General features: G+C 46.0%; 2 protein-coding genes across 5 annotated transcripts in view; both read left to right on the top strand.

Annotated features, from left to right (window-relative positions):
* LOC139049503 (CKLF-like MARVEL transmembrane domain-containing protein 8) overlaps window positions 1-27302 on the top strand; it is a 180983-nt gene that overhangs the window by 139060 nt on the left and 14621 nt on the right. For 3 of the 4 annotated variants that reach the window (XM_070525041.1, XM_070525024.1, XM_070525029.1), the window contains exons 2-4: window positions 10609-10790; window positions 22552-22722; window positions 23846-23944. In XM_070525041.1, the coding sequence (XP_070381142.1) occupies window positions 10609-10790; window positions 22552-22722; window positions 23846-23944 (452 nt within the window). The remainder of the gene's footprint in view (window positions 1-10608; window positions 10791-22551; window positions 22723-23845; window positions 23945-27302) is intronic. The other variant, XM_070525037.1, reaches the window with a different exon arrangement.
* Window positions 15850-18748, top strand: LOC139049497 (uncharacterized). The gene is made up of 2 exons (XM_070525015.1): window positions 15850-17412; window positions 18238-18748. Coding segments are annotated over exons 1-2 (1275 nt in total). The 5' UTR covers window positions 15850-16139; the 3' UTR covers window positions 18240-18748.

The raw sequence follows: 27302 nt of genomic DNA, 5'->3' as shown, positions 1-27302 counted from the left end.
GGTGAACTTCTGTTCACCTGACAACGCTGATCAGAGATCTTCAATCCGGGGCAACGAGGACTTGACGTTAGCGACGGTGTTGATGGCAACCTTGAAATCCCCGCAGATTCTGACACTCAGACGTCTTGACGGGCGCTAGGATGCCCTCTCGCTGTAACCGTTGCAGCTCCTGGGTGACCCCGTCCTTCAGCGCGAATGGCAGTGCGCGAGGCTTTAAAAACGTGGCCGGGCTCCTTCAGGTACATAGATGCTAGCTGTCGTGCCGGCGAACGTGCCCACGCCTGGCTGGTAGAGGGACTTGAATTCTTAAGAGGCTGGGGACGTCTTTCACCGCATGCAGGCTGGCTTCCTGGTACTCTGGCGGACGAACGCCCTGTGCATGAATCCAGTTTCGCACCAGCAGCGTCGGCGACGACCCCTTGGTTAAGTAAACGGGAAGGGTTGCCTCCTTGTCGCCAAAGCGAACGCTGACCTGTGCCTGACCCCGGACCCGGGAGAGCTGCCCGGAGTAGCTGCGCAGTATCACGCCCGAAACCTCGACGGACACGACGGGGAAGGTACGCTTGAACCGTTTCCCGGCCATGACAGACACGCTGGCCCCTGTGTCCAGCTCCATGGAAATGGGGTGCCCGCAGATTTCGACGGTCAGCATGTACGGCGGCACAGACGACGGTACGAGGCCTGTATGCCACATGTCGAAAATCGGCGGGTCCTCTGCCACGACGTGGAGCCTGCTGCCTCGCGCCCCTGCCGCATACTCTTGCGACGGCTACCCTGGTTGCGGGCTTGTGTGGTACCTGGGCTTGAACCAAGCTGCTGCTGCTGTTTGCTGTTCGTCCTCCCCCTTCGGTGTACCCGTGACAGGTGCCCAGTTTTCACGCACGTGAAGCATTGTGCTTGAGAGAACTGGCACTGTGAGGAGGAATGGGCACCACCACAGCGACCGCAGGCACTGCCCTTTGTTGCCAACTTGTTGACCGCCGCATCCGCCGACGGTGAGCCAGTCGTACGGGCAATCTCGCCGGCGTCCTTGGCGGCAGCTTCCATTGCCAGCGCTGCCTTCACGGCGTCGTCCAGCGAGGGGTCGGGAAGCTCCAGGAGTCGCGTCTGCATGGGGGAGTTGTTGATGCCGCAGGCGAAACGGTCCCGGAGCAGCGAGTCCAGCTGGTCCCCGAAAACGCAGGCACTCTCTAACCCTCGTAGCGCAGCAACGAACTGCCCGAGGGTCTCTACTTCCCGGCGGCTCCGGTTGTTGAAGCGGAAACGCTCCATCAGTGTGGACGGCGCTGGGTTGAAATGCGAGCGCAGTATGGCGAGCGGCTCACCTAGCGTCTTAACATGCGAGGTGGCTGGCTTCAGAAGGTCGAGCAGGATACTGAAGACGTGGGTCACGCAGCTGGCCAGGAAAATGTCCCGCTTTTGGCCTCTGGTGTATCGTTTGCCAGGAAGAACACGTGGACTTGTTCCTCGTAAATTGGCCAGGCGGACCCATCTTCCTCGAACGGCTCGAGCCTTCCGTACAGCGGCATGCATGGCGGCAGCAACGGGGGCGGTGTTTCGCCGCTCGCGGCGGCGTGGAACGATCCGTGGGTACTCGTCGCCAGTGTCACGATCCGCCCGGGTTTCGTGAACGAGGGAGGGCTCGAGGCACCCTCCGTTAGACGCTCCGCATCGTGGTGGTGACGAACGATGACTGACCACCGAGCAGCTGTGCTCGTCGGTGTTTATTGCTTTGCGGTGACCAATGTTGCCTACTAAGCCTGGCAGGCCACCGAGCCTGGCGGGCCAACGAAGATTATGCCCGAGGGGGCGTCACCTGCTTGTTACAGTATAGTATGACACGACTCCTAATGGGAGCACCAGGTTATTACTCCAGCATCGATTATAGCCAAATTACATGAAAATATGCTGTGTTTTTGTATGTATGGCTGCCTGCCTGCCATTTGTCAGACCCTGTTTTCCTGATAAAATGTAACTGTTGCTGTTGGCTTTAATGAGTCAGGCATTACCTTTGAGAGTGGATTATTCTGTACATGGCAATTGTCATTTTTTCTTATCACTGATGAAAAACTGCAGTGAAATTTTCATGTCATGATTTCTAGATTTGTTGTAATCATGGGTGCCTTACTGAAGCCATATGTCCACTGAGAGCAGTTGGGCACTGTACAGAGGTTTTAATCAGCATTGCAGAACCATGTCATGTACACTTGCAACTCATTTTAACAAAGTGACGACCAGGCTCGAATTATTTCGTTAAATCGGGAAGTTCGTAAAATCGATAAAATATTTGTTTGGTCCTTCGAAATCTGAAATTGTAACATAGCGACACGCAAATACTACCGCGGCATTGTATTTGCCGCTAATCCAGCCATCTGTCGCATAAACCATGAAATAACCAGCGTGTCTACCAACCGGGAAAACCCGCCGTGGTTGCTCAGTGGCTATGGCGTTGGGTTGCTGAGCACGAGGTCGCGGGATCTAGTCCCGCCCACGGCGGCCGCATTTCGATGGGGGCGAAATGCGAAAAACACCCGTGTACTTAGATATAGGTGCACGTTAAAGAACCCCAGGTGGTCGAAATTTCTGGAGTCCTCCACTACGGCGTGCCTCATAATTAAAAAGTGATTTTGGCACGTAAAACCCCATAAATTAATTTTTTTTAACCAACCGGGAATTCTCAGGAATTTTGAATAGTCTGGAAATACTCCGGGAAACGTCGGGGAATTTATGCTTCTATCTGGGAAAATTAGCTGCAATTTTATTGAAAGGGAATGAAACTCGCGCTAATGCTGACTTCGAGTAACAGAGAGGGATCGTAATGAATCGTCTTTGACGCCGTGTCGTCGGCTGGAGGAGTTGGAAGTGTGCAGTCAACGACAGATTTTCCGGACGCCCAATTTTTAGGACATGCCCCATTATTCGGACGGCTTCACGGCAGCACAACGCACCCCATAGTCAATGTATAGAAACGTCTGAAATTTCGGACTCAACCTTTCGCCGTCTGATTAGCCGGACTTTTTACCGTGACCACAGGTCCGAAACGGCATAAATCAAAGCCACCGCCGCCGCCATTTTGAGTATGACGCCGCCTCGAACCGGCGCTCTCGCACGCAGATCCGCTGGCAACCGTAGCCAACATAGGCAACGCTATCGCCATGGCTATCGCGGACAACTTCTCTTGCACGGAGGAAGGAAACTAAGGAGAGGCCCTACGCCCTCCGCGCGCTAGGAGAAAAGTGTGGCGGAAATGACGTATAGGTTCTCATTTTTTTTGCTGCCTTTTTATTTTTTTGATGCATGGCCACGCCTTTTGGGCCACAATGGCGGCGTTGTTTTGATTTTTTGAGCGCTCACACGTGTTGCTCTGGTAGGTTTCGTGCCGTGGCAAAGGCGCTGTGTGGGCGGGTTTGCGTTAGTCACCGTGTCTTGTTGCGCTGTGTTACCTGCACCGTGCTCTGCCGGATGTTGCGCGGGCGCGCGCGCTCCGCGCGCGAAACCACGCGCAGCGCGGCGTGGTTTCGCGAAAGTTGTAAACAAGAGAGGAGGGTGGCACAAAAGGCGGAGCATCGCCATGAGCAACGCCAACTTCCGGCTTCACTTTTGCTTCACAAAGAGTGACGTCAGGGCCTCTCCTTAGTTTCCTTCCTCCGTGTTCTCTTGGCTACTTGGCTATGAAGCTAAAGCTACGGGGGCGGAGCTTCTGCACATGATTGTATTCGTACGCAATGTAGTCCGGGCGCGCTCGGCACCGGTTTCAGTTTCGCCAGCCTCTTTACTTTAGTCAAGGCAGATACAATTGACTCGGCGTGAATCAACGTTTATTCGCATACCAAGTTTTGAACAGCGAGCATCGCAACCTGAGTCGGAGCTCCGAAGCAGCCGTATGGCGTCGATTAGGACTTGGACGCGCAACCGACGCTGGCGTCGGTAGAGCCGGTGCAGCAGTCTGCTCGCTCACTCGTTTGTACATGCCGATGGTTGCGATTCTCATATGGGCTCGCTTGGTTTCCGCGCAGACGCTGAACAAACTTTTTTTGTGTGCTTCAACAGTCTTTTGTTGCTCAAGTTGGCCACCAGCCTCTCAGGGGAGTTGATTAGCGGGGCAGCAAGCGACGAACACTCACCAGAAGACACGGGCGGCATTTTGCGTTTGATGAATGTGCAAAACGTGCGGCACTCTCGGGTGTGCGAAAACTCGAAAGGGCAACCTAGAAATACAATAAAATACCAATGGCTGACTGGTGGAAGTTACGTATCATTTCGAATTAGAGGCTGCAGAAAGCAAAAAAAAAATGTATTGTTTTCCATTTCCCACGTAAGAAAACGAGAGCAAAACTGCAGGCCTACTTCTAGCAGCGGTGAAAGAGGCGCGCTTAGTTTCTGTAGTCTTCGCTTCGTTTCTTCGTTTCTGTAGTCTTCATTTCTGTAGTTATCCGCGAGTATAGCTACTTCGACGTTCGCTATTAAGAGGAAGCTTTAGCTCGGGTGCTCCTACCTAAATACTGGTAAAAGGAAAATTCGTTTTTCTCGGTAACCACTGCACCAAATTTGGCGAGGTTTGTTGCATTTAAAAGAAAAAAAATCTAGTGACTGTTGGTTTTGAATTTTTCATTTAGGTCGTCAATTTTTTCATTAAAAATTGGCGATAATCGGAAAATTTTTAGAAAACGAAACTATGGAGTTAACAACTCCAAGTTAGCAATGAAAAATGATATCACAATTCTGTGAATTGCATCTAATAGTGCATATAAAGCGGACAAAATTGATATGTTACACATGAGTCCCAAAAAATTTAGCAATATGAAAACACAGCTTTTGCAGACCCCTTGTACACGACGTAACGAATTCACGTAAGCTATAAATTGACATATAGAATTTGTCCGCTTTGAATGATCTAATGGATGCCGTTTACAGAACCGCGATATAAGTTGTTGATGCAGAGCTATTAATTTGTAAACTTCGTGTTTCTATTTCTTTTTCAAACTTTCTAATTTTGAGTATCTTTTTTACAAAAATTCAGGCCATAAATCGAAATTCCGTTTCCAACAACAGTCACTAGGATTTAACTTTCTCTCTCAAATGCAACAAAGTTCATTAAAATCCGTCTGCCTTTGCCGGCACTTGAAAGTTAGCTTCGCCTCAGTACAGGAATGTGACGCGGTGAAGTGTACGCAAAGTATTGAGGTGAAGCTTAACAAGCGTGGGGAGGGGCAATTATCACTCGACACAGCCTGTATCTCTTAATTATACACGCGTGTGCGCGCCATCTCCTGTCGCATTACGAGCGCCGATATGCCTAATAAGTGTATCTGCCGGACTCCAGAGTATTTTTTCGGACGTGCATATGGCGATTTGAGCCCCTTGGGGGCAGTAAAAGGCACGCATTCAGTTGAGAGTTTTAGAATAGGGGCCCCAAACGCTTTGGGGCTCCAAAAAAATAGCGTCGAAGCCACTGCGTATGTGCGAGACGCAACGTTCGGGTTTTGCGTTGGGAACGCTATTTCACCGATTTAGTGGGAGCCCAAATAGCGGCCCCAAAAGCTTTGTGTCGGCAAACATGGCGGCACCCATCGAAGTGATGGCTCTAACCTAACACCAAACTGGGTTCGATTCGTGGTAATGTGTGAAGTTCGCAAGCTAGGAGAAGTGACTGCGGTTATCGCATTCTCTCAACTAGCGTGTGTTATGAAGATTGATTCATTAGACACCGCTGATTCCGAATTCGATTGTGGATATTATGGTGTGTAGGCCTAACATGGCTAAGCTTGGCTGGTGAAGACACATAAAGTTGGTTTGCTCAAAAATAGGCGCAACTAATTGTGTGCTGCTTACGGAATAACCTCTAAATTGTAATTAAACCCCAATACATGCTAGTCAAAATTACTATTGTTATCATAAAATGGTATATTTCATTTATTTCTAATAGCTTTTCCTTGACGCCATAGTGGCGCTGTCAGTGCAAGACTCTATCTGCAAATGCAAAGCCCTATTCTAAAGCTCTTCACTCCTGCGTGCCCCAGCGCTAACACCCGCAAAGCTCTTTGCGGCCCCAAACTATTGGGGCCCCTATTCTAATACTTTTTTTTCTGATTGCCAGATTTTTCGGACGTTTTTGTGGCCCCTAGGGAGTCCAAAAAAATCTGGCGTTGACTGTACAACTGTCCAAAAGGATGCTTCATATGGTCCGTGAGGTCAACGTGTGGTGGAAGGAGGGCGAGAATAGAAGGGACCGACGCATTGAGGAATGAATGAGAAAGGAAGTGTGCTGCCACTTCTTTGAAGGAGCTTGAGCTCAAAAAAGTGTTGGCTGACACTGAGATGCAGGTGCCCCTAATCCAAAATAAGTTCTTTAAAGGGCCCCTCACCAGGCCCCATAGCAAATTTTGGGAATACACTGGGAGTTGTTACGTGTCCTCTAGGGAGCATTCTGCCGGAAAAATTTTTCAAATTGGCTCAATAATAGCCGAGATAGAAATATTTCAGTGCCGCAAACCCATGATTTCAGGAGGCGAGATCAACTGCCAAGCCAGACACTCCCTCCACTCGTGCCATCTAGCCTCCGCAAGCGAAATTCCTTCCCTGCATTCTCCCATACCGGACCTCGAGGATCGCATGATGCATACATCAGGGGCCCGCCTTCATATTTTTTTCTTCTCGCTTTAATTTGACGCAGCGCACTTCCGATGACGGCGTTATGCGCGAGCTGTTGTTATTGCCTAGTTTCGCGCTGCGCGATTTTTTTCCCTCTGTGCACGAGGACACCTGACTAGCGGTATAAGTCAGTGCTACACGAATACTGAGGCAGACGCAAGCGGATCACAGAGCATGATCCCACGCTGGAACATGGTAGAAAATAAGTTTCAGTGTCTGCGCGCACGACTGCATGATGTGGAAACAAGCAGATGAAACAGAAGTACATCTCTCTTGCTGTGGTGCGAAGTAAAACGAAAACATGCAGACATTTGGTTTGTGTGTTTTATTATTTCTCTATGCTTTAATTTGTCTATTCAAGCAGCATATTACACAAGTAACAGATGTTACCTTGAATAATTCTCGAATTCACGTGTCACCACGAGCGACGTCACAGCGCACACACATAAACGTAGGTGCATGTGTACGTCATCTTCTGGCTTGGAGTGTGGCGGCCGCGAGGAGAAGGGCAAACGGCGTTCGGTTTGAAATTTCAGGTCTTTCCAAGGTGGTGGTGGTGAAAAACTTTTAATGGTTGTACAAAAGTACAAGGAGGTATGCCGCATAGCGATGTAATGCTTTGCAGAGACAATCATTATCGTGCAATCTATGCTCTGCGCTTGTCAGCTCAAGATGGCCAGACCTGGTGCGCGGGCTGAGAGGATGTCAAGAGAGTTGAGGTTGACTATCCAGCTGCTGAGAGAGAATTTCACTTGTGACAAAGTTCGGGCCTCATACCAATGAGTTTGCTATCAGTTGATAGAAATAGCTCATATTCGAAAATATTTACTTGTATGTGCATCTATTTTTATTCGTACTTGAATATGTTTGACTCGCTTTGCAATGGGCTTTACTATCTTCTTTTCGGAGAGATTTTATTTGCTGTGCATTTTACTAAGCCCTCCCTTTTGTTTTCTTTTTAAATAAAATAAACACTGCTCCTTATTATTCAAACTAGATTAAGTCATTTTTAAAAATTTTTTTTACGTGCTTACTAGAGAGTGACAGCATCGGGCGACATCGTTGACATAAAATAAAGTTGTCACTCGGGAAATTTTGCAAAGGCACTCGGGGAAAACCTGAAAAACTCTGGGAATTTGGAAATTTAAACTTGGTAGATACCCTGAATAATGAAAGCAACCACCGCCATCCCTACCGAGGTGGTATTGAGTCGGCTGTTCAGTGCATGGGCGTGGCGTGCAGCCTCATCAAAATAAAGCTAGGGATGTGACCATGGTGGCTAGATGTTTTAATGCGATAGCTTCGGAGCGCATGCTCGAAGAACCTGTTTGTGTCAAAATTAGAAATTGCCGTGTTTTTTGCTCATTTATTTTAGGAAAAGCTTCATTAAATCGAGTTCGGCCAAGTTTGTTTCATTAATTGGGGTTGATGATAACATTGGACCCTGTGGGTACCTGCCAGGGAATGTAAATTTCTTCATTAGATCATGAACTTAATAAAATTGGCTTTTGTTAGATTGAGTTTTCACTGTAATACAGCAGTGGCCTGTAAATGGAGCGTATAGTAACTAATACTTCACTCTTGTGTAGTTTTTGTGCACCTGCTTGTTCTATATAAAAAAACAAAACCTGCAGATTATCAATATGTCATGCCTATATTTCACTACAGTAAATGCTAGGCAGAAAATCGGCGTTTGTGATTAACGTACATGCAACGCCTGTAATATTGGCATTGCATAGGTATGCAGTATGGACAGATGAGCAACAGCCTCCAAATTAATAACTTTTGTGATGGTTGATATAACTTAGTTTTCATGCTGTAAAATCTCCTTCCTCCCCCCTAAAATGGATTAACACAAGATTGTTAAGAATGGGCAAAAAGAAAAGCCATTTCATGTCTTCACTGCTCAGAACTGACACTGAAATACATGATTCTAAGTACATGGAAACCATTTATCTCGCTTTTCTTAATGCTTTAAACAAGAAGAAAGGGGGTTAACCGAGGGGCCGATATTTATTAGTTATATCGTAAGAAGCCAACAAACACTGACACCAAGGACAACATAGGGGAAATTACTTGTGCTTAATAAATGAAATAAAGAAAGGATAAATTAATAGAAATAAAAGTGGATGATAAAACAACTTGCCGTAGGTGGGGAACCATCCCACAACCTCCCACAACATCCTTTCTGCTGCAGGCGTCATGCGAACATGATCTTTCTGGGTCAGTAAACCCACACATGCTACCTGAAGGCATCAATGTTGCCGGATTCGAGACCCTCGTTATGTAATAAACGAGAAGAAAGGGGGTTAACCAAGGGGTTGATTTTTATTAGTCGTATCATAAGAAGCGAACAAACACTGACACCAAGGTCAACATAGGGGAAATTACTTGTGCTTAACAAAAAATATATATTATTAAATGAGAGGATAAATTAATGGAAATGAAAGTGGATGAAAAAATAGATTGCCGTAGGTGGAGAACGATCCCACCTACGACAACTATTCTCGTTTATTACATAACGAGGGTCTTGAATCCTGCAACATTGATGCCTTCAGGTAGCATGCGAGTTTAACCGGTTGCCTTCACCCAAAGAGATCACATTCTCGGGACGCCTGCGGCAGAAAGGATGTTCCACATTTACCGCCAAGGTCTGCGAGTGGTGGCGCTGGCTAACACTCCCAGGTTTCTACAAGAAAACATAAATACCCAAGAAAGCGGATGGGGAAACAGCGCCGCGGTAGCTCAATTAGTAGCGCATCGCACGTGAAATGCGAAGGTTGTGGGATCGTTCCTCACCTACGGCAAGTTGTTTTTTCATCCACTTTCATTTCCATTAAGTTATCCTTTCTTTATTTCATTTATTAAGCACAAGTAATTTCCCCTATGTTATCCTTGGTGTCAGTGTTGGCTTCTTCTTTCTTAATGCTTTGTCACAGTGGTTACTCGAAATTGCCTGCAAAAGTGGAGGCAAGCATAGAGATTTTAAAAGGCACAACTAATTGACAGGGCACATATTTTGTAATATTACATTCAATTTTCCATTATTCCTTTCTTGACATGTGTTGCACAGAGTGACTGATCCTAGCAATAACGGCAACACAGCAGCATTCGAGCCAATGATATAGGGAAGAAAGAATAGAAAATGAAATCGGTTGTTGTACAGTACAGTCCCATGCTCATACTTAGATTTGTACAGGGTTCTGCAGTTATGTTTTTAATATTATACCCTTATATATCAGAACTGGGCCGTCGGCAGTTTGCTCGGGTTTGTAACATGAGCCAGAGCTGTTCTTCTCAAAAGTGTGGGTGTGCCTATCCTGATAGCAGTGCAGAACATACGTCCTCACAAGGGCTTTAATGCCAAATGGAAACTTTGGTGACCTAGTCCGTATGGAGATATGACCTCGACAGGCGGGCATGTGTGTGGCGAGCATGCTGATTTGCACAATGCTCTCCACAGCACTGCAATGTATGGAGGTGGTTGTAATAGAACAGTAGCTGAGATTTTCATAGGTATATATGTATGTGTGAAAGGTTATATAGGTTTGGTCAATCTGTAGCGAGTTCTTCGGTGATAGCTACATAGTATGTTATACAGCGATAGCTGTGGTGTATATGTATCATGCTTAAGATCAGAAAACTAATAACAGTGATTGCCTTGTTTCGGTTTACCACAGGTGACATTGTAGAGACAGTGCAACTCTAAGCAGCATTAGTAGATCATGTCATAATTCATATGACCATGAAGTAGAATTGATACAAAGGTTGATAGATAATCATTGAATGGTAGTGCCTCCCTATGCTATCGCATTAGTCGCTCATGTGAAGCATAAGGGGCCTGTCAGTTTTTTCCTTCACAATTTTTTTTTCATTTCTTATGGAGGGTGTTTTTGGCAATAAAACATAAGTCTGTGCTCCAGTATTATTGTCCTTCTGGTTGCTTTTTTTCTGTAGGAGGCCGTGCCAAGCAAACTGTTGTTATCGTCTCTGCACCCACTGGCAGAATGCAAGGCCAGGGCTTCCCCGACACTCACACGACCACCACGACCACCACAACAACCAAGTCTACCTCGTGGCTGGTGTTCGACCCATCATATCTGCGCACCTTGCCAGGCATCCTGAAAGGGGCACAAATTGTAAGCTGCCTCTAGACTTTTGGTCTGTCACCTGCATTTGATACCCTTGATCGAACGAGGACCACAGGTGGAGCATAACGGAAAGATGACGCACAGTATGCTGAAGAATTTACCTGATTCTGCTCTCACGAGAATTCTGTTGTGCTATCTGCCAGCTCTCGCTAATGTGTCGTAGTAGTAGCTAGAGCTGCTCTGGGATGTAATCTCTAAGAGGCACTCCCTGTAAAATAAGGCTTGTCATTGAAGCTCGCCTCAAAGTCTTTTGCACACGCTTGTTGCATGACCTGGAGATAAGTCCTTTTAACAGCAAATAACTTGATTGGGCACAAGTTTTTGAAAATATTGCATGTGTTTATGTGAGCATGGCTGGTGACAAGGGTGATGAGGGACACAGGAAGGCCAGGATTGATGTCCAAACATAGAAAAGAGCCCAAATATAAAGGAAGTACTAGATTGAGTAAGAAGGGCCGTTGAAGGCTAGTTTGTTGTGCTCCATGCATGCAGCACCACACCTGGAGCACAAAATAAAGAAAAGATGACGCCTCACAGTGTATCTGCGAAGTTGCCTTAGATCCTTGAGTCAGATGAATTTTATTATGCTATCCACCAGATGTTTGTGGCAGCAGATTAGTGGCACTATTCAGATGTGAACATTTAAGGAGTCATGCAATATGTCTTTATAAAGGTGTGGAAAGTGATACTGAAAAGTGTTCCCTTGAGAATTTTTTTTTTTCACAAATGTTTGTCTTGTTTGATTGCTAATAACTCTACATACTATGTTGTCCCTTCTGTGCCTTTGCAGCCTCCCCCGCAGTGTCCCTTCAGTAGTCTGGAAATTGTAGCACTGTCGAGTGACTCTGATAACTCCATTCCAACTACATGCCATTGTTAGCTTTGGTATCAATATGCAAACTGGTATTATTCCCCACCCTTATGCATCACCACACTAAAGATGTGAACTTTGTGTTTTGTTTTGTCAGCTCTATCTAAAATTGGTTAAAACAACCTGACAGCAGTAAAGTACATGATTACTGTTACTAAATATTTTGTAGACACTCCACATTCCGAATTTTTGCCCATGTCTCAGCCTACCTAAAGTACCAATATAGTGCAGTGAAATGCAAGTAAAAGCTGTCTGTTAAGAAAACATGCAGCAACAGCACCTTGGTCTATGTGGAGCTAGCTTCACAGTGCTTCCACAGATTTCACAGGCACAAGAGGCCTCATAGCCCCCAGGTGCATGAGATGATAGACTAAAAGAAAAAAAATAAGTTGGAAGGTAATTCAATCTCCAGTTAAAGTTGATGACGGGCAGCCTTTGGTTGATATAGGGGTGGAGTCACTGTGCACAATGCTCTATCCTTTCACTTCTCACGTGAGGGAAGTAAGAGAAGAGTAGGGATCTTTAATTCCTTTTTGCTGGAGCTCTTCAGCCACCCTTCTAACAACATGCAGGGGCATGTTTGCTCAATGTTAGGGACACAGTGCTTCACTGCAGAAACCTCGCAGTGGCAGATGCTACCATTCATACGATGTATGGGGAAACAATGACACAAGTGGGCAGGATCTGCATGGGCTATGTTGCAATTTGTACCTATATGCAAAGCTATCTAACCTGACGTCCTAGAAGGCAGCTCCTTCTGTGCACCTAACTGTGCGATTATAACATGAACACTCCCAGACATCTTTCACCACATGGCGTTCAAATTTTGACGCAAAGGGAAATCATGCTGTTAATGTGAGTAACGTTCTTGAGCAAACATATTGTTGCATAGGAAGACTCTGACGAGAAGCTATATACAGATATATTTACAAACAAATACGCCGCACTTGGCGAAGAAGCAACAGCCCGCACTAGCCTCTAATCGTCGTCGTCTTCACACTGCTGGCCTCTTCATCATCGTAAATACTGGTCCATTAAAATATTAAAACTAACTAAATCACATTTTTTTACGTGTAATGGTGAGAAATCACATGGAGTGGTCATATAATTCATATTGTGTAATACATGCCAAGCATCTCGATGCACTGGCTTACGTGCAGAAAGTTTCAAGGATGTTCTATTCCACCTGCTGAGTCATGTGCCTGTGGCTTAATGGTTAAAGCATCGGGCTGCTGTATATATATACTCGCACTCGCATCGTTCTCGGAGAGCGATGCGAGTGTGGCACACCCAGGTCCGGATGTTTTGAGCTGTTCAGTCAGTAGGGACATGGCTTATAAAATGTCCATGCTGCAGTCACGCCGCGGAGCCGTCTTGGAGGCTTGGACACCGTCCGTGGATGGCGAATCCGCAAGTACACGTCCGCTTCGGAGTGTTATGGATACAAGGCTGTTGGGGTCTTCGACGGGGTGAGGGTTTAGTGACTGTGCCATTGTAAATGCCGAGATGGACACAACACCCCTGTTCTTTGAGCAAACTGTTCTATTTCCCACTTCGTTGTGTCCTCCACCTTTCTCTGTCCAGCCTCCAAGCCAAGGACCCGCTTTTCACCGCAACGCACACACACAGGGTGTTTCGGCTAACAATAAAAAAAAATTCGCAAAGGTTGCCTGTGGCAGATAGCTTCCAGTTACTTTCTTAACAAAACGTCATGTTATGCATTCAAGCAAAAATGTTAGTGGAACCCCAATGCATTTCACTGCAAAGTTCGGGAATTAATATCTAAAAACTGGTGTCATCCTAAGAATTCATCCCAAGTGAATCCGCCTTGCAAACTTCATGGCTAGAATTTGTAAATTGCAATATAGGCCATAAGGTAATTAGTTAAAAACTTACTTAGTTAATCGGACAAGGGTCATTAATTTGTTAATTAGCTGAATATGCATTTCAACTTTTTTTTGCAAGTAATGTCTGCCTCTTCGAGTAGACCAGCTAAATAACTAGAATTTGACTATCTGCAACAGGCAACCTTTAAAAAAATTCTTAGTGTTCGCGGAAACACTCGGTATATTGTCATGTAGTAGGAACGGTGAAAAAAGGCAGCAAAACTGTGATTGATGATACTAGCATATTATTGGGCGAACCTGTGCCCTCAAAAGCGGGCTACACTCTAAGAACAGTAGCGCCAAACACAGCAGGCGATTGTCGAAAATCTCATCAGCAGATCAAGCGCGTCGGCTTTTATACATCAGTAATTGAAGGTTCCACAGTAATCGCTGGTGCCCGCATGTCTTCCAGAAAGTTCTACGCCATTCGCGTCGTGCATACATGAAATCGGATCATACAAGGTTTGGTGACAAGACAGTGGATAGAATGTTAATAACATTCGAAAAACTTCCGGTACATGCAGGTGCATCCTGCGCTGTGCGATAACATTTGTTAGGCGGTGAAACCGGGTCACCCGATAAAGATAAACAAGTACATGTGTCAATATATGCGAAGGACATTCCGAAAGTAAGTCTCATTTTTTTTTAAAGGGAAGATTGTACATCAGGTGAAACGAACAATTGCCATAAGAATCTGCGCCTGTTGCTGGTTAAACAATGGAAGGAGCATCAAAGGAGAAGGAATGACTCGTGCGCGGAGCGCCGAAGAAGAGAGTAGCAGCAGACCGGCATGCCCGAGGTTGAGTACAAATCACGATGGCAGGCGAATGTGTGCTGACAACATGTTCACCTTTGGAAGTATGTGCTGTTATCCAGTATGAACGGGCAAGTGAGACTAGTGTGTCCATCCATGAATGCCTACAGATCGTGTGTGGTGAAGAGATCATGTCTCTGGCCTTGCATCGCAGGGCACCGTGCTTTAGCAGAGTGGTTTCTTCAAACTGATTGAACGCTACGACAAATGTCTCAATGTTGGTGGCGACTATGTGGAAAAAGTAGTGTGAGCTGTATAGTTCGTAGTGCCATGGTGTATATATTTTTTTCAATTAAGTTTCCATGTGTAAAGAAATGGTGGAACTTACTTTCAGAACGTCTCTTGTATAATGTAGTATGTAGTAAATAAACATAAATTTTACAATAACAGGATTTAAACACAGCAGCCCGATTTGAGAAAGAGAGTGCGTGTAAATACATACACACACACGAGGGAGAGTCAGAACGTCTTTGTTCCTATTCTTTTTAAAGCCAAATTAGGGATGTAAATGCCAAGTCATATCCATTCCCAGCGGTGGACTTTTCTTGAACCGGCTTGGCCTTATCTGCCGGTCGCTCCGTGGCACTGCGCTGCTGTCAGTTATTGAAAGGGTCGGTTGTGCTTCACACGTCCACGGCGCAACGAGTGTGGCAGTCGGAACCGCCGACAAGCTCCGGTCATTTCACTGGGAGAGTCTGGACTACCCACCCTACAGTCCAGACCTTGCCCCTTATTTATTTCCACGTTTTCCGTTCACTGAAGAAGTTCCTGGCAGAACAGCGATTCACATGCAACGATGAAGCCAAGACAGCAGTCCGACGGTGGTTCCACAGTCATCTGGACGAATTCTGCCCCAGGGACATCTCAGTTAGTGCGGGGATAGGATAAATGTCTGAACTGGTGCGGGGACTATGTGGAAAAATAGCGTAAGGTATGCAGAATAGTATGTATACTTGTAATTACCTGTATGTGCCTTATTTTGGCTAATGAAAGATAGGGGTAAAGGCTTTCTGATTCACCCTTGTGTGCGTACTATATATATATATATATATATATATATATATATATATATACACACACACACACACACACGCACACATACAAGAGAAGAGAAAATGAGGGGCTCGATTTTTGTTAATCATGACCATACAACGCCAACAGACACTGAAGTGAGGGAAAGCCTCAGGGAAATTAGCTGTTGCTGAAATTTAAATGTAATGAGTAGGTTGTGGGTTTGGCTCCCACTGGTGGCAAGTCCTCATCTCATCCACTTTCATATCCATTTTCTTCACAATTTTCTACATCTAAATTTCGAACACAGCTAATTTGCTTTCCTTGGCTTCATTGTCTGTTGGTTTTATGTGGTCATGATTATATATATATATGTATATATATATGTGTATGTATATATGTATGTATGTATGTATGTATATATATATGTATATGTATATACAGTGAAAGCTCGTTAATTCGAACTTCAAAAATTCGAATTTATGGATAATTTGAACTGTACGATTCGGTCCGGCCAAGCTTCACAGAAGTCTATTGTTGTGTATAGGGCGCGCTGTCAATTATATCAAGTGTATATAAGCGATTGCCACCAGAATAAAGGCAGTTCCGTGGTTCCCCGTCAATGCATCGTCTTGTCTTATCAGTTGGCGCTTCGCGTCACAACAATCTGGCGCAGTCGGCGAAGCTAGCGAGCTAGCGACGAACTGTTTTCCCTTACCTGGCTCCGTGCTGTTCCAAGGGGCGTCACCTACGACATGGCAGCGTACGGACTACCGCCATTACCGCCTTTCCTGGAGACTCCTGGAGATGCGACAATTCCATGGGAGCAGTGGCGCGATGATTTCACAAATTTTCTTGAAGCGACGGGGATGGACGCGCAACCGCCACTACGGAAAAAGGCCATTCTGCTGCAATGTCTTGGGGTCGAGGGACGCCGTGTTTTTCGCACATTGGGCCCAGAGCCGGCACGAACATCAGACACGACAAAAGCAGGGCCGGAGACAAGCAAACCAGCAGGAAAAGACAGGACGGAGGCAAGTGAAGGGGATAGTTACACGGAGGCGTTGAGCCTATTGGAGCGGCAGTTCTCAAGCACCGTCAACGTACTGGTCGAGCGACGTCGATTCACGTTACGTCGGCAACTGCCGAACGAGCCGATACGAGAGTACGTCAGTGCTCTCCGACAGTTAGCAAAGACGTGCGACTTCGGGCAATTCTTGGAAGCGGCTCTACGAGACAGGGTTGTTGACGGAGTACGGAGCACTGAGCTGCGACAGAAATTGCTCGTGAAGGGGTCACAACTTACGCTCGCAGAGGCAGTGGAAATGCTACAGACGTACGAGCAGGCAGCGGAGGGGGCTGCGATCTATGACCAAGGGTCGTCACAAACGGACATAGTGCAGCATGTATCTCAAGGCAAAAGTCCAGACAGCGACGCGGCAATGACGCCGGTGCGCAAGTGTTACCGGTGCGGCTCTACAAGGCACCTAGCTAATTCACAGGAATGCAAAGCACGGGGGAAACGTTGTTCCCAGTGCCACAGAATGGGACATTTTCGAGCGGTATGTGGCAGGTCGGCAGAGCGGGACGTGCGGACGGTCCGAAACGACGGCGCTAGCGAGGAGGACGTGCTCACTGTACTGGCGGTCAGACAAGTGGAACGAAGGACTTTGGTCGTTGACGTCGTTATTGAGAACGAGCCACTTCAGTTGCTGGTAGATACTGGGTCGTCGGTGTCTATTTTGCCAGACCACGTTTATCGAGCCAAGTTCGCCAACAGCTTTCCTTTGACTGCGGCTTCAGCGACGCTGCGGGATTTTTCACAGAAGAAAATTCCGGTCTTGGGATGGTTCACAGCCAGAGTTGTACGCGGGAACAACTCGGCTTGCCTTCGATTTTACGTTGTTCCCCAAGGCATGGCATTACTAGGACTGGATGGGGTCCACCAGCTGCAATTGCACATCATCGGTTCTACACTGGAGTGTTTGCAAATCACGGTCAGCCCCAAGTCGCTTCCTCCTGAATTATGTGAGTTTTCCTTTCTTTTCGCTGATAAGTTGGGATTAGCGAAAAACTTCGTACATTCTGTGAAGCGGCGTACAGATGTAAAACCAGTAGCAGCGAAGGTTCGACGTTTGCCCCTGACGCTGCGAGAGAAGGTAGCGGCTGAACTGGCAAGATTATTGGATGCAGGCATTATAGAAAAGGTCAGTGCTGCGGAATGGGTGTCTCCTATAGTGGTTGTGCAGAAGAAGGATGGAACTATTCGTCTATGCGTCGATTTACGCGAGCCGAACAAAGCGGTAGTCATTGATGGATTCCCTTTGCCGCACACTGAGGAACTGTTGCATGCGCTGAGCGGAGCAGCATGGTTCTCGAAACTGGATCTTGCTGCAGCCTACCATCAAGTGGAATTAGCCGAAGATAGTCGCGAATTAACGACGTTTATTACGCACGAAGGCTTATTTAGGTTCCGCAGAGTGTGTTTTGGCCTCGCATCGGCACCAGCCGCGTTTCAGCGAATGATGCAAGAAATCTTGAAAGGCTGCAAGGGCGTGTTGTTTTATATCGACGACATCATAGTCTTTGGAAAGACTAAGAACGAGCACAACCATAACCTTCGCGAGGTATTGCATCGGATCGCTGAGGCAGGGCTGCAGCTAAATCAGAAATGCTTGTTCGCTGTCAAGGAACTCTCCTTTTTGGGTCATCGTGTGAGTGCAAGTGGTCTTGCCCCACTCAAGTCAAAGGTGGATGCTGTGATTAAAGCACAAACGCCTGCCGATGTAGTCTCGCTGCGCTCTTTCCTTGGGCTCGTAGGCTATTACTCACATTTTCTTCCCAATTATGCAGAGGTGGTGGAGCCGCTGCGACGACTTCTTCGTAAAGGACAGAAGTTCGTGTGGGATCAGAGCACCGAGGAGAGCTTTTGCAGGATCAAGGAGATGCTGTCATCATGCGGGGTGGTGGCTATGTTCAATGAGTCTTTGCCTGTACAAGTGACCACTGACGCCTCGGCATATGGACTGGGAGCTGTGCTTCAGCAGGTAGTCGACGGAGAAGTACGTACAGTGGCATTCGCTTCGAGGACACTAACTCCTACAGAACGCAAGTACTCTACCGGGGAACGAGAGGCGCTGGCATGTTTATGGGCTTGCGAACATTGGCACGTTTATTTGTGGGGCCGCAGGTTTGTCTTACGAACTGATCATCAGGCTTTGGTGACACTGCTGTCCACAAATGGGGTTGGAAGACGCCCACTGCGTATTGAACGCTGGTGTGCTAGACTTTTGAGATACAACTTCACTGTGCAGTACACAAAGGGGAACACCAATGTCGTTGCGGATGCACTTTCTAGGTTACCTTTGACCTCTGCAGAGGACGAACCAGTGGAGGAAGTAGTTGCTGTGGTTTCCAGCATGATCACTAAGAGTGAGTTGCAAGCAGAAACAGCTGATGATACATTATTAAATGAGGTGGCGCAGCATGTTACGTCCAGATGGCCGGAAAAGGGCTGTTTAGCTGGAAATTTAAGGTCTTTTTTTCGTATAAAAGAAGAGCTGTCAGTGATAGACGGGCTACTGTTTCGCGCGGAACGGGTCGTTCCCCCATCGACACTCACTTCCAGGCTGGTCATGATGGCACATGAATCACATCCAGGCATTGTAAGGACCAAACAACGGTTAAGGGAACAGTACTGGTGGCCCGGAATGGACAGGGATGTGGAATCGCTGGTTAGCAATTGTGCTATCTGCAAAGCATCAGATAAATCGGCAAAAACCGTAATGGCCCCATTGGAGCCAGTAAAGTGGCCCGAGAAGCCGTGGGAAAAGCTGGGAATCGACATCGTTGGGCCGATGGAGCGAGCCCCTCCGGAGTGCAGGTTTGCAATCACTATTATTGATTACCACAGCAAGTGGCCCGAGGTGGCATTTGTGTCCACAATCACTGCACGGGCAGTAGTGAAAGTGCTTTTGGAACTTTTTGCGAGAGAAGGGTACCCGAAAAGCATTGTGACTGACAATGGGCGTCAGTTTATGTCGACATGTTTTGAGCAGTTTTTACGAGATCGGGGAATCGAGCATTGTGTTGCAACATTGTATTACCCGCAATGCAATGGTCAGATTGAGAGGTTCAACCGCGTTCTCAAGGAATATATTCAGGTTGCGGCATTGGAACGAAGACCACTGAAGGAGGCAATCTGGGACTACCTGGGTGTTTACAGGGCCACCCCACATGCAATTACAGGAGCGTCACCGGCTTACCTACTGCATGGAAGAAGACCCAGAACAAGATTGGATGTTGTTGGCCTCCCAGAAAGGGAATTTTTCGAGGAGCCGCGTGCCGCCATGGAAAAGTTGAAACGGCGCGTTAAGGAGCAGCAACAACGAACAAAAAAGTACACCGATGAAAAACGAGGTGCCAGAGCGTCTACCATTGAGCCAGGAGATTTCATAAAAATAAAGCAAGGCGGACCAAAGACGAAACACAAGTTTTCTTTGCCGATCCAGGTGAAGAGACGAGTGGGCACGAATTCGTTTTTGCTGGCAAACGGTACGAAATGGAACGCATCAAAACTAACAGTAATTGGTAAAGTTGGGACAGGACAGGCGCTGGCTGACGCGGTTACAGCGCAACGCAGTGCGGCCTCGGGGCTTTCCTGCGACCTGGATCTTCACATAGGGAAGATGGCGGAGCAAAATGCCCCTACTACCATCGAGAATCCATCAGAAGACATCGAGGGAAGCGCCAGCCATTCTGACGGTGCACAGCCCACAGTAACGGAGTCTATTCTAGAGGTTCCCGATCAGCAAGACAATTCTCGATCGCAATTGGCCACAACCACAGCACCATCTCGCACCAGGCCGGAACGAACAAGAAGAGTGCCAGCACGATATCAAGACTACGAGCTTACCTGACAGTAAGAACGTCGTTCGTTTCATGTGATGTGAAGTGAGTGCGCGAAAGTGGATTGATTTTATTTCCTTTCTTTTTTTTTGTTAATGAGGGGGAATGTGTTGTGTATAGGGCGCGCTGTCAATGATATCAAGTGTATATAAGCGATTGCCACCAGAATAAAGGCAGTTCCGTGGTTCCCCGTCAATGCATCGTCTTGTCTTATCAGTTGGCGCTTCGCGTCACAACATCTATGTATAAAAAAAGTCCGTTAATTCGAACGTGAGAAGGTTCCCTCACGTATAATTCGAACTACGCTCGCCTGGCACACGGCCAGAGAAACGCGCTTACTGCCTACACAAAAGGCTGTATTGCCTCCGAAATGGAGAGAATGGCGAGAGAAGGCAAAATCGGAAAAAAATCTAACCGACGTGGGGTCAGCCAGGATGCAGCGGCGGCTGCCGCCTCTCTGTTCTATGTAACCTCCAAGAAGTCTTGCCCGTTGCGAATCTCGGAGGCTTTGCAAATCTTGTACACCTGCTAATATTGCGTGAAGATGGCACGGCAAGCGCCAAAACACAGCTAATCAAGTACGTCGCAGCTGCGCTTGCAATCAAGAACCAACGAATCAGGGCCTTCGCCACCTTCACATGTTCAGCGTCTTTGTCTCGGCAGTCTTCATCGGTTGTGCACCTCTGTTTTCAGCTTAGGAGGTATCGGCCGTCGTGATTCATTGTGATGGTGTTAAGCCTCGGCTAACGTTCGTTTCGGTGGACATCGGTGGTGTGGCACAGTCGGACCCAGAGCTTCGACTTGAAGATGGCGTGTGCCCGCGGCACACGCCATCACTTTCTGACACGCCAAATTTCTGACATGCCCTACTGCTTCCAAATCGCAGTGTACTGTTGCTCTCCTTCACTTTCGTTAGTTCGAACTTTCGTTAATTCGAACTGAAGCGGCTTCCCCTTGCGGTTCGAATTAACGAGCTTTTACTGTATATATATGTATGTATATATGTATATGTATATGTGTATATATGTATGTATATAGTAATCTCCGGAACATCATGGTGGCCAGTGGTCCTAGAGGCACATATTGGCCCACATTTTTAGGCTTCAGTATCTCCAGGATCAGCCCACGAAAGACTCTAGAAACATACCTGATATGGACAAGTGGTGGCAACTCGCTAAGAAAGACTATAGTAGAATGCAACTTAAAAAAAAAGCAGTAGTTGACAACCAAGGCACACAGACCGCATGGTGTTGTTACTCCACTAGCCTAGTTCAGAAGCAAACAAAGTCATCGTTACGTAATGTTTTCAGAATGGCATTGTACTGGATACCTCCAGTGCGTCTGCTGTTCTTGAAGAGTCTTTTCATCGGCGGAAGCAATGAGGTGTGCAACAGACATGGACAAAGTGTATGGATTCTGAGCATTTCATTCTTCAATAGTCTATGGTACAATTCATTTCACTGCCGAGCCCATTTTACTCAAGAAACTTCAATTCCAACTGAAGTGAAACTTGACAGTAAATAGTGGCAGCGAAGGAAGTGTTTTATTTCAGTTCAATAAAGACTTATACTTTCACTGTTCCAACATTGATAGACAAATGAAAACTTTTTTTTTTGTTTTTGTGGTTCTCGCCTTATTTAGGCAACAGGGAAGGTTTGAAGTATGAACTATTTGCAGCCTCATGGAGGAACAGTGGCCGGCAGTTATGAGGGTGTGGGCGGGGCGGGGCTTCACTGCAGACTTAAGTTGTATGCAGCTAAATTCTTTAAAATTTCAACCATGACAACAGCATTGCCCACTGTGGAAAAGACAGCACAACTCAAGTTGTGCACTGCTCAAGACAAATGAAAAATCAGTTCATTGTTGCACTTTTTGAGCTATGAGCGTATATATAATAGTTTTATTAGCGAAGTTGCATTGAGCAATAATAACATTGCTGAGAACCTTTTTGCTCTTCCTGGAGGCACTGATTATCTAAAGAAATCTGGCGAAAAACTGCAGCCCCATTTATTTTTCTTTCTTTTTTTTGTAAAATATCCTAGTCAACTTTGAACAACCATTGCACTTGTATAGCGGACATTCATAGAAGTTCACTAGCCTGAAAGCAGCGGCTGAGTTGGTATCTCCTTTTGATGTGAATAATGTTAGCACATAGGGTTGTGCAAGGGAAGGTGTACCAAAGCATCTGTATCTTGGAGTTTTGTTCCCTGTTCATTCTTGGTTTTGTGAAAGGGGTGCTTAGTGATGCTGTCTTTGCAGATTATCAACCTGATTGGATTTATCTGCTCTCAATTGGACTACTACTTTCCAAGCACATCCAACTGGTATGGCTTTGTGTCAATGACTGCATTTTGGGTCTCCCTGGTGCTCCTCTTCTTCTACGTTTTTCGCCTCATTGAGAAGATCAAGATTATTCCTTGGATGCTTGCGGTTAGTACACTTTCTTTTGTCCAGGAGTGGGGACCTTCCTTGTGCAGATTTCAACTACTTTGTTACAGTTATTGCCAGCTGAGAATGTTCATTTAGTACAAGTTAACACATAGCTGAGCTCACTTGCACGACCTTTAGTTTCAAGGGGCTTCTTTACAGATGTAATCACTAGTAAATTCACCATAAGCGAAAAGATTAAAGAGGTCAGAGGGGTTTGATTTTCTTTTACTCCTAACCATATCAAGTAGGTAATAGATGATGAAGACAGAGAAATAGGGGAAGTTAATTGTTATATTTAATTGAAATGTAAAAATAATAAGGTAAAGGGACATGAAAGTAGGTGATAAGATAACTTGCTGCAGGTGGGAGTCAAACACGTCTCGCGCATTATGAGTGCAATGCTTTACCAACTAACCTGCCCTGGTTGGCCATCGAACATAGTGTTTGTAGCCATTCACCATAGTGGCTCCACCACCTCTACCACAGTTGTGCAGCTGAGCATGATGTTGCAGATTCGATCGCTAGCAGTAATGGCTGTGTCGCAATGGGTCTAGAAAGCAAAACACTTGTGTACTAAGCTTTGGGAGCACAATAAAGAACACCGTGTGGTCAAAATTAATCCTCAACCCTCCACTACAGCATCTCTCGTGGCCAGATTGTTGTTTCAGATGTAAAACCCAACAACTAAATGTTTAAATATAAGAACGCATAAGTGCATTATTGCCTATCTCATGTATGAAATAAATCTTCCAGATTGGCAATAATATTAGTTCTATGTGAACAAATTTCTTTTCTTCTTGGGTCATTTTGGCTTAAAACAAATATTTCTGGCTTTTCTCTGTTCCTTTGGCTACATGGCTACATATGCTGTGGTGTCAGTTTTCAGCTTTATGGCATCAAGAAATGGCATTGTTTCAACATTTGCTTTGCAAGCTCTTCTTTTATGTAGTTTTTCATACATATTTATTAATCATGTGCGTTCCCTTGTTGTATATATGGTGAACAATGCTCGAAAAAAGGCAATAAAACTGCTGTACACAGTGTCCTATATATATATATATATTCTGATGTTACTATTTATGCCTCTGTATTTCCTCACATTATTGCTTTTTTTTACTTGTAGGAGTTCGTGTACTGCGGTGTCTGGGCTGCTCTGTATTTTACAGCTGCCATAGCTGCAGCTGTCAAAGGCAGATATCAAGAATGTCTTGCAGCTGCTGCTGTAAGTATTTTTTCAGTTTCATTGAGCATGCATCTGTGTACTGCACCACTAGAACCAGGAACAAACAGTGCTAATATTTTTGCTGGGTGCTTCTCGGAACATTCATTGCGCACAAGATTTGTGTGTCTGTGTGTTCTAAACAGCAACTAAACTCACTTATGTTGCACTTAGTGACATTATGTAGTTGAAGAGCACCTTCAAGAAATCTTATAATGTGTAAAATAAAATTTGATGCCACAGCTTTGGTTTTGCTGACACTTTTTCAGATGCTATTGCAGAAATAGGAAAACAAGATGTGACTGCACGATTAAATTTAATATAAGGCAAGCCTGTAAATTTATTCAGTGCTCCGCTGGTAGTTCATTCATTGGTCTGGGCCACGGAGTAAGATCAATAGGAGCACCGATTCCGACGCTGCGCAACGCATTCTCTCGGTACAAACCGTGCAATGCCGACTCTGGAGGTCTAGCTCATTCCTTTGCTGTCTCCCTTCGCTCCTCGTCGCTCTTTCGCACATGCTTTCTCCTTACCTTCCACTTTCCGCCGACTACTCAACATGTAGTGCCGTCTGCCGAGGCGCGTGGAAATCGTTTAAGAGCTTGCTTCCAGGTGTGCATGCGTTGAGTGGCGGAGGCCGACGACAACGGCGGCGTAGAACGGGCGGCGCATAGAGCGTGTTGTCTGCTAGAAAGTCGGACCCTCGCCTGTGTTAATGAAACACAAAGAATGTGCAGACATAAAATAAAAGCGCAAATAAACACATGGTACCGCTTTTTCAGCACGTATGCGAAACATTTTTGCATGTTTTTAGAGGAAACGGACAAAAATAATGCTGCACAAAAAGGCACAACAGACGTACTTGTTTTTCATGCCTGAACGTCTGCGCAAAAGATTCGAAATTTTTATGTTCCTCGTTTTGTTTGCCATGTCTGCAGCATGTTTATACATGCCTGACAGAACAAGGTATCTCGATACTTATGCGTGAAGAGACTGAGGAACAGGACAGGAAACGAACAATGTTACCGGCTGTAAATCTGGCTAAGACAAAGGATAGGAGAAGTATTCGCTCTGCACGGTGCCATGTAATCCGCAGCTGCTGCACCAGTGGATACAAAAAAATTCTGAAAGTCGGTGACCATTTGGAGCAAAAGACAAAATATGTGCGCTACACTTCGAGATGCACCTTATCTTTGACAGGTACTTCAGTGATGTAAAGAAATTGCCTCGACTTCGAAAGGCAGCTGTTCCTTTAATTTTTGAAGAAAGCCTGGCGCAACTCGATGGTCCATAATGCCAGGAGGAACCAGAAGATGCCGATGCGGAAGGACAGGAGGACATCAATTTGTCTACAACTACACACTATAGGCGCCTTCCCTTCTCCAGACACGTGCCGTAATGAACATTCTCAGTCTTGCCTTTGAGAAGAGTCCTTCCATTGGCAGCCTGGCAGGAATCTATTGAGCAAAGAGAATAGTTTGGATATGCCTTCAAAGCAAGAAATCCGAAAAAAGCCGCACAAGCAGCTCCACTGCTCGAAATGGCAAGACACACTCCCTGAACAGAGATCGAAATTCACTTTTGCAGGAGCTCTTCCTGCATCCAGAAAGAGTCAAGCTTCTCCCTTCATGTGATCACTACAAGGTATGAAAAATTTCAAAATTGGATAGTTCGGTGCTGCTCCCCAAGCAAAACACCGGTTTTTGTAAGTAAAGACACAGTTCCTTTTGCAACGAAGTGCATCTATGTCACGGAAGGCCCTCATGGGAAAATATTTGAGGCATTTATACTAAACTATAATTTGAATAACACAATCGACCTTGAAGGACAACCGACTACCATCCAGCACATGGTAGAGACTACTGACAAGATAAAGATGTGCAAGGCTGGTCCCGCAAAGCAAGGGTACCCCGCTGTGAATGCTCGGGGTGCCTACGTGGACTCCTTGGTGTGTGGATGCACAGAAGGGGCACTGTTTAAGTCACTGACCAGTGTTCGCACTGCGAAAGACTTGCAAGCACATTGCGTTGCCACGCGATGCCGAGTACTATTTTCCTTGCCATGCAAAGTCGACGAATATCTACGAAGCAAGAATTCACCACATGCTGGAGACACATAATTTCAGCTTCTCTTGTGAAGTTCATAAGCAGGAAGCAGTAGCAGAATTTCTGCATTATGTTTCAATGAGAATGCGGCAATGTGGTTCGCAAGATAACCGTGTGACACGGGAAGCTTCGTGAGAAAAGAAGCAAGCAAAGCATCTTTGCAGTTGGTAGATGCTCTCGTGAGAAGAGTGATAAATGTCACCTTTGCGTAGTAAACTTTTTTTCAATGTCATCTCTCGGTGCTTGAGACCACACAAACTGCTGTTATATTCCCCTCCCCTTTTACTAGTTTTTCTTTCAGTCTGGGTTTCCATAATTGGCTTATTTTCTGTTCATTTGCCTTGTATAATTCAATGTAGCTCTCCTTACAAATTTGCTACATTTCACCTGTATACAATTAATAAAGTAACCTGATATGAACACTTGCTCCTTCTGATAACATCACTGCATGAACTGCAAGCACTATGCGTGCTGCAGACGTCGGGGATTGCTTGGAGCAGACAAGAAAATGGATAGGCAAGCAGCAGGCACAGGAACGCCTCTAAACACGACCGTGTGCCGTTGCTATAGCAACGACAGAGAACCGAGCGTGGTCCGCACGTGCCTCTACTTCTTTGTTTTGTTGGAAGACCCGCTTCTCTGATCCACCGCTTTTTTTCCTCATCCATAGCGCTGTCTGTCTGTGAAGCAGTAGCCGGTGTTTCATACTGTGTCCCTTCCAGATGAGCGGAGTCAGCACCCATGTCTAATCTTACTCCATGGTCTGGGCGAAACAGGCAGCAAATGTCAAGATAAAACTATCTAATCTTTTCATTGGACTCTGACAAACACCAGTGGTTTTCCTGTTGGTCTCATCTCTTGCACCATCAAGGTGTGAAACCTAGAACGCCACTGGTAGCAGTGCTCATCACAGCAGCCACTACCGTTAAGAGGCATCTGGTAACTGCCAGGGTGCTGTTTCTACTGTGCAGCAGCAGTCGTCTTGTGTGCTGTGTCATGCCACCATGTCGCCCTACGTGTTGTTAGAACACTGTCCAAGGTGCGTGAGTGCAACGCTAAACCTAGCAATCACTTTCAGTGCTTCGTCCTTTTGGCAAAACTGACATTTTCTTTGTTGTGTATTTGTATACACAGTTCACAATAAAAGGTATAGTTTGCCAACATAAGATAACACCTCAGTTCGACTTCTATGAAAATATTACCTATGGAGCACGAAGTATACAGTATTTTCCTTATTGCTTTGCTCTGTATAGCAC

This window comes from Dermacentor albipictus, chromosome 1 (assembly GCF_038994185.2).
Source record: "Dermacentor albipictus isolate Rhodes 1998 colony chromosome 1, USDA_Dalb.pri_finalv2, whole genome shotgun sequence".
NCBI lineage: Eukaryota > Metazoa > Arthropoda > Arachnida > Ixodida > Ixodidae > Dermacentor > Dermacentor albipictus.
Note: the sequence above shows the minus strand (reverse complement) of the source record. Positions and strands in the feature narration are given on the sequence as shown.

Coding starts and splice junctions, on each gene's coding strand:
- LOC139049497 (XM_070525015.1), top strand. CDS start 16,140: ATGGCAGCGTACGGACTACCGCCATTACCGCCTTTCCTGGAGACTCCT.